General features: G+C 41.0%; 1 protein-coding gene across 2 annotated transcripts in view; it reads left to right on the top strand.

The window, feature by feature from the left end:
- The window catches only part of ARHGAP29 (Rho GTPase activating protein 29), a 68,855-nt gene extending 61,415 nt beyond the window's left edge, over nt 1-7,440 (top strand). For both annotated transcript variants that reach the window (XM_066623648.1, XM_066623649.1), the window contains exons 20-24: nt 1-222; nt 543-846; nt 967-1,075; nt 1,287-1,397; nt 5,571-7,440. The exon at nt 1-222 is cut by the window's left edge and continues 11 nt beyond it. In XM_066623648.1, coding sequence (XP_066479745.1) covers nt 1-222; nt 543-846; nt 967-1,075; nt 1,287-1,397; nt 5,571-6,442 — 1,618 coding nt within the window. In that variant the 3' untranslated portion in view covers nt 6,443-7,440. The remainder of the gene's footprint in view (nt 223-542; nt 847-966; nt 1,076-1,286; nt 1,398-5,570) is intronic.
- Nucleotides 7,441-7,661: the final 221 nt, after the last annotated feature.

Genomic DNA, 7,661 nt, shown 5'->3' with positions numbered 1-7,661 from the left:
TTTGATTTTGTTTCGGCTTTATACTGAATTCATTGGACTTGCGAAAGAAAGCCAGAATATTAATGAGGAACTGGATGCAAAACAGATGAGTCCCAGATCAAAAAAAAGGCAGTCAGTATGTATTGAACTGAATAGAATCATTCTCAAAATCAAAGATCTACTCAAATTGCTGCCTGCACCAAATTATAACACTCTCCAGTTTCTTATTGGTCATCTACTCAGGTAAGGGAATTCAGGTCAGCCTACATACATGCTCAAGTGTGTTATTTTTAAGCAAGTTGGGCTGAAATTTCTTGTAGTGAACACTATTAGTTTTCTGTTTTAGCTGGTGTTGAAAGCTCTGGCCTCTCTGCTTACACTGAGCATGTTATCACTTATTCTAAGATCAAAATAGAGGTGTGATGTTCGCTTGTAGGTGGTAATAATGTTTGCTTTTAGGTGTTCCCTCTGTAACAATAGTTGTTGAGCAACCACCTTGTGAATGTTTTCATTGAAAAGGGGTATATAATTATTAATAATTCTGCCTTTTGTTGTTTATACAGGGTTACAGAACAGTCTGATGAAAATAAAATGTCTGCCAGCAATCTTGGCATTATATTTGGCCCAACTTTGATCAGGCCCCGTCAGACAGATGCTACAGTCTCTCTCTCTTCGCTCGTAGACTATCCGTATCAAGCCAGGGTGGTGGAGCTCCTCATAACCTATTATGAGAAGATTTTTGACATCTCATTTCAGCCTCTATCGACTGCATCTCGTTCAGAAGAAAATCCTTGTACTAAAACACTTTTATCAGTAGAAGATAAGGAATCACAACAGCAGAAGAAAGTACCACATGCGATAAAGGAAGTGAGTATCTGTTGTGGAACTGCAGTTTTTTAATTGACCACATTATAGTCAATCATAATTGCATTCTGGCATTTTTTCTCATCCCAATTTTCATTTTCACTCTAATCTGGCTTTTGACAGAGCATCCAGTTAGTCCAAAATGATAGCAAAGATTCAGAAACGGTTGCATCACTTGAAGAACCAGATGGTAGCAAAGAAAGACACAGGAGTTCTGATGTGTTAGTGACAGGTTAGTGTTGGTGTGTATTTGTCTGCAAGTCACAGTTGATGGATGAACAAATGAGGCACAAGTTCTTATACTAATATTCAGTTCATGGGAATGATTGACATTGTCTGTGGAATCCATAAAGCAGTGTCAGAACGCCTCTGGCCTAGAATTACTTCATAAGTTTCCTTGTTGAGATCTGCACCATTACATTGTTGACTTTTTGCTTTCCTAGAATGCAGCTTGCAGTTTGGAACTAATCAAAGTGTTGTCAGGAAAAATTCTCCCTCAGAGCCCTTGTCTGCCTCAGTTCTGGAAAATCACATTCCCCCTGCAAAAGAATCAGGTGAGTTTCCTTAATTACAGAATATGTACAGTTGATCCTGTTTGTAGAGGATGAGGTGGTGTATCGCCTTCCTGCCTGTTTTTTTTGGGGGGTGATGGGGACGGGTTGCCAGCTCCTTCTTCACGTGTCCTTGTAAGAAAAGAACAGTGTATGGAGAGTAGACTAGGGTTGTCAGGAATGATGTCTGTTATCTGCTGTTTTTGCATTCATTTCCCAGATGTATGGAGAGTAAGAGAAGGTGGTGGCTGCTGCTTCTGCCAGCTCTGTCAGATTGGGGGGTGAGCAACCAGTCAACAGACAGTAAACTGGCAAGGGGTGACCTGTGCTCATCCTGTGTAAGTCCAGTATCTGAAACTCCTTATTTTAGTGAAAGAGTTTGTTTCAAGTAATTGAAAGTTGTAGATAATTTTTAATATATATAAATCTGATCGATGTTTTCAAGAATGTCGCCTCCAAAGCTTGTATACAATGAATACACCTACTGAAATTTGTTGAGTATTGCCTTCCCCCCATTTGTTACGGTAAATCGCTTAGAAATATAACGAAATTTTGTGTATGAACAGGCATAGCTTGATAAGAACATAACAGCCCCACTGGATCAGGCCATAGGCCCATCTAGTCCAGCTTCCTGTATCTCACAGCAGCCCACCAAATGCCCCAGGGAGCACACTAGATAACAGGAGACCTGCATCCTGGTGCCCTCCCTTGCATCTGACACAGCCCATTTTTTATCCCATTAAAATTTCATCCATTTGAAAGAGAATGGCAGAGAACGCCACAATAACTGCTTTGAGCAATGAACATTGTTCCAACTATGGCCAGGGAGACTTGCGTTCTTAAAGAAGGCAAGACAGAAGCCCCTTTACATTGTCAGACATTGTTTTGATTCTTCCGAAGCTATCTTCTAATAACTGGGTCATTGTTCATGCTGATGAGACTGGAGGGTTCTCACAAGGGTTCTCACAAAAACCCTTGACTTCCGATGGACGGACTTCCCTCAAATGAGGAGGCCGGTTAGAAGGAGGTTGAAAGGGAAGGTAAAAAGAGTCCAATCTCTCCAGAGTGCATGGAGGCTCCTTAAAACTACAGTAATAGAGGCCCAGCAGAGGTGTATACCACAAAGAAAGAAGGGCTCCACTATAAATCCAGGAGGGTGCCCGCATGCCTAACAAGCCAAGTTAGAGAGGCTGAAAAGGGCAAGGAAGCTTCCTTCCATAAATGGAAGTCTTGCCCTAATGAGAAGAATAAAAAGGAACATAAACTGTGGCAAAAGAAATGTAGAAGGTGATACGGGAGGCCAAGCGAGACTATGAGGAACGCATGGCCAGCAACATTAAGGGGAATAATAAAAGCTGCTTCAAATATGTTAGAAGCAAGAAACACGCCAGAGAAGCGGTTGGCCCTTTGGATGGTGAGGGAGGGAAAGGGGAGATAAAAGGAGACTTAGAGATGGCAGAGAAATTAAATGAGTTCTTTGCATCTGTCTTCACGGCAGAAGACCTCGGGCAGATACTGCTGCCCGAACGGCCCCTCCTGACCGAGGAGTTAAGTCAGATAGAGGTTAAAAGAGAAGATGTTTCAGACCTCATTGATAAATTAAAGATCAATAAGTCACCAGGCCCTGATGGCATCCACCCAAGAGTTATTAAGGAATTGAAGAATGAAGTTGCAGATCTCTTGACTAAGATATGCAACTTGTCCCTCGAAACGGCCACGGTGCCAGAAGTTTGGAGAATAGCAAATGTCACGCTGATCTTTAAAAAGGGAAGGGGGGGGGGGGACCTGGGAAACTATAGGCCGGTCAGCCTAACATCCGTACTGGGTAAGATGGTGGAATGCCTCATCAAAGATAGGATCTCAAAGCACATAGACGAACAGGCCTTGCTGAGGGAGAGTCAGCATGGCTTCTGTAAGGGTAAGTCTTGCCTCACAAACCTTATAGAATTCTTTGAAAAGGTCAACAGGCATGTGAATGCGGGAGAACCCGTAGACATTATATGTCTGGACTTTAAGAAGGTATTCAACATGGTTCCTCACCAAAGGTTACTAGAAAAACTCCACAGTCAGGGAATTAGAGGACAGGTCCTCTCATGGATTGAGAACTGGTTGAAGACCAGGAAACAGAGAGTAGGTCTCAGTGGGCAATTTTCACAATGGAGAGAGGTGAAAAGCGGTGTGCCCCAAGGATCTGTCCTGGGACCAAGGATCTGTCCTGCTTTTCAACCTCTTCATAAATGACCTGGAGACAGGGGTGAGCAGTGAGGTGGCTAAGTTTGCAGACAACACCAAACTTTTCCGAGTGAAGACCAGACATGATTGTGAGGAGCTCCAGAAGGATCTCTCCAGACTGGCAGAATGGGCAGCAAAATGGCAGATGCGCTTCAATGTCATGTAAAGTCATGCACATTGGGGCAAAAAATCAAAACTTTACATATAGGCTGATGGGTTCTGAGATGTGTGTGACAGATCCGGAGAGAGATCTTGGGGTGGTGGTGGACAGGTCGATGAAAGTGTCAACTCAATGTGCGGCGGCAATAAAGAAGGCCAATTCTATGCTTGGGATCATTAGAAAAGGTATTGAGAACAAAACGGCTAATATTATAATGCCGTTGTACAAATCAATGGTAAGGCCACACCTGGAGTATTGTGTCCAGTTCTGGTCGCCACATCTCAAAAAAGACATAGTGGAGATGGAAAAGGTGCAAAAGAGAGTGACTAAGATGATTACTAGGCTGGGGCACCTTCCTTATGAGGAAAGCCTACGGCGTTTGGGCCTCTTCAGCCTAGAAAAGAGGCGCCTGAGGAGGGACATGATTGAGGCATACAAAATTATGCAGGGGATGAACAGAGTGGATAGAGAAATGGTCTTTACACTCTCACATAACACCAGAACCAGGGGACATCCACTAAAATTGAGTGTTGGGAGAGTTAGGGCAGACAAAAGAAAATATTTCTTTACTCGGCGTGTGGTTGATCTGTGGAACTCCTTGCCACAGGATGTGGTGATGGCGTCTGGCCTGGATGCATTTAAAAGGGGACAAGTTTCTGGAGGAAAAATCCATTATGGGTTACAAGCCATTATGTGTATGTGTAACCTCCTGATTTTAGAAATAGGCTATGTCAGAATGCCAGATGCAAGGAAGGGTACCAGAATGAGGTCCCTTGTTATCTGGTGTGCTCCCTGGGGCATTTGGTGGGCTGCTGTGAGATACAGGAAGCTGGACTAGATGGGCCTATGGCCTGATCCAGTGGGGCTGTTCTTATGAGGGAATTGTCCAAGCCCTAGAGGATGATCTTTTATTGGTATCTAAGACTATTTAGATTGCAGCTTCCATAATGGTTGATATGTAATTTAGTGCTACAATGGGATGTGACATTCTCTTGAGCTATGCCAGTTCTTTATGTCTCTGGTCTGTTTTGGGTCCAGTGATAGTCACCATGAGGATGAATGGAAATACTTTCTGTTCTGCAGCTGTAAGGACATTAAAAAAAGCCAAAAAAAACACACACAATATTTCATCTGAAAGCATACTAATTCTTTCTATAGCAAAGAATAAAATAATACAAATCAAGGAGTTGGTATGACTTGGATTGGATAGACTGGATTAGGAACACAGGAAGCTGCATTATATTGAGTCAAACCAGTGATTCATCTGGTTCTGCACTGTCTATGCAGACTGTCAGTGGCTTTCCAGCTTTCAGGCAGGAATCTTTCTCCCAGCCCTGCTTAAAGATGCCAAGGATTGAACCTAGGACTTGATTTGATTCATCTGCCAGCACCTAACATTTGTAAATTCACTGTTAACTGGATAAGAAATTAATAGTTTTACCATCTCTAGTGATATTTATATACACCTGTGAATGACTGTGGTGTTGTATACCATGTTCTGCAAAATAATTTTACTCTGAGCATCCTGATGAAAGGTGAATTTCAGTTCACATTTGATGTTAATGCTGTTCAGATGGCCTAGAATGGATGTGGTACTGGAAAGGTTTAGTGTCATCGTTGAAAATAAAGCAGCCTGGCAGCCCTCTGGGAAGCATAGCCTTCTAAGCATACTTTGCTTCCTTTAGCTAGTATTTAGAGATCACCTTGCTGTCTAACTAATATTACTCAAAGCTCATGCTTACTGGTGACCAATAAATGTCAAACCAACCTGTGTTCTTTTCTAGGCAATGCTGTGGCTCCAGTTTCGGATCAAGACAAAGAACAATCTCTCCCTCAAATTGAGGATGGTGTTAAAGTCAGTCACTTATTAAGACCTAATCGTCAAATAACCAAAGTTCAGCTACGTGCACAAAGGACAAAACCAGTTGTTCGTCCTGTGAGTTTACCTCTAGGTCAGATCCTTCCTCCCTGTGTGTTGAATGAAAGAAATTCCCGAAATGTAGGGCTAAGTCCAGATAAACTTGGCAAAAGTCCTGTTATTGAAGAGGTTTCTGAAACACAGTTGCTTCCAGCTGTTAATGCAGGCTGTAGGCTTTCTTGTTATGACACACAGACTCTGAAAAAAAGCTGGGACAAGCAGTATAAGCAATATGATATGACTGCAAGGACAGCAATGATTGTGACCAATATATCTCAGGAAAACCGAACACAAGAGTCTGTCAACACATGTGCCTTACCTACGCCTACCAATCTTGCTAGCAATTCCATAAATGCCATACTTCCCAATAAGCCATATACAGTATCTGTCAGGGCTGGACGAACAACAGTAGAAGGACACACCACAGACTTGAATCTCCTTGCTGCTTTCAGAACACCAAGAACTTTGCAACCACCACCAGGGACATTTTATAAACCACCCATCAACAATAACGTCAAACAAAATGGTGAGAGTTCCATCACAAAACCCTGTGCAGCAAGTTTCCTAGATGAGACTCCAAGACTAGTGACAAGTCCCTTGAGTCCCTCTTGCCAGCATGCAAAGCAACAAAACGTCAGTTCTGAAGCCCTTTCCCCTACAGACTTGAAGCCCACTTATCAGAGATTAAGGCCAAAGCGGATGCAAGAACTGGAACACAGGGAAGCTCACTTTGTATAGGGCAAGAAAACTTTTCTGGCATTATACTGTTCTTCAAGAGGGACTTTTTCCTAGAGATTTCAACTTTGTGCCATATTGGACTTATTTTTATATATACATGTACAGAATTTTTAAAATATGGGATTTAAAAAAGCTGTGAAGAAATAATGAAGTTGAGTTTTTTAAATGCATTACGTTTTTCTCAAGAGTATTTAAATGCATTCAAAATATAGAAGCAGCTAAGAGGTGCACTCAGAAAGCCCTGTATCCTAATTCTACACATGGAACTGTTTTGTTGCTTCTGGAAAGCAACTTGGGATTCATGCAGCAATGAAAGGAGCCACTTAGGCTTGGTGGAGCAATGAATGAAAGGTGCCGCTTCTTTCAGAATAAATGATTTATTAAGACTTGCAGGGTATGAAATACACCAACTTTTAATTTAAAGAATAAACCAAAGCTTAAAGCATTACTCTAAGTGTCTGTATTCAGTTTTTTCCCTAGACTGTGCAATGAAATACTTTACTCCTGAATAGTCTGCATACTGGCAAAATTGGCCCTTGTGTTGATGTATGTTCATCTGCTAATGGTTTTGTCAGTTGAAAGCTTATTTGTGCAGAAAAGATGCATTACTGAGCTTTACTATTAAAAAAAAAAATTTAAAAGGCTTTTGCATCCAGTTATTGAGTGGGCTAAATGTATAAAAACTAGCTATTGCCCTTCAGTTTAAAAAAAAAATATGCAAGTGGTGCTGCCATACCTAGTTACTCATAAGCTAGCCTTTCTCCCTTGCTGTTGATAGCTAATTTTATTGCTTGGTGTAGATGAAATGAAGAATGTAAGTCTAAGGTATGGTGAAATAGGTAAAAATAACCAAAAAGCCACCATTTAGTAAGTACATTAAATGGTTTTTCACTTTGTATTAATTTGTTTTTATATGTACACTATTTGCTTTAAAAATATACATTAATGTGTTAACATTTCACTGACTCTTTGTATTCTACAATGTGCATCTGATTGAATATAGAACTTTTTATGTGTTAATATAAAATAACATGTATTAATACACTTGTGTTTCTTGAAAATTCTGTACAGAAGAATATATTTTTCCACATTAAAAATTCCTCATAATATATTTCCATGTTTAAAGAACAGAAGTTAATGTAGGGGAAAAAATATTCTCGTCATCAGTTTGTTGCATAGTGACATCTCACTGCATAAATTTTTTGTTGTGTGGTGGTAA

The sequence above is a fragment of the Tiliqua scincoides genome, chromosome 4 (assembly GCF_035046505.1).
Source record: "Tiliqua scincoides isolate rTilSci1 chromosome 4, rTilSci1.hap2, whole genome shotgun sequence".
NCBI classification, from domain to species: domain Eukaryota; kingdom Metazoa; phylum Chordata; class Lepidosauria; order Squamata; family Scincidae; genus Tiliqua; species Tiliqua scincoides.
This window is presented reverse-complemented; position numbering and strand designations above follow the sequence as displayed.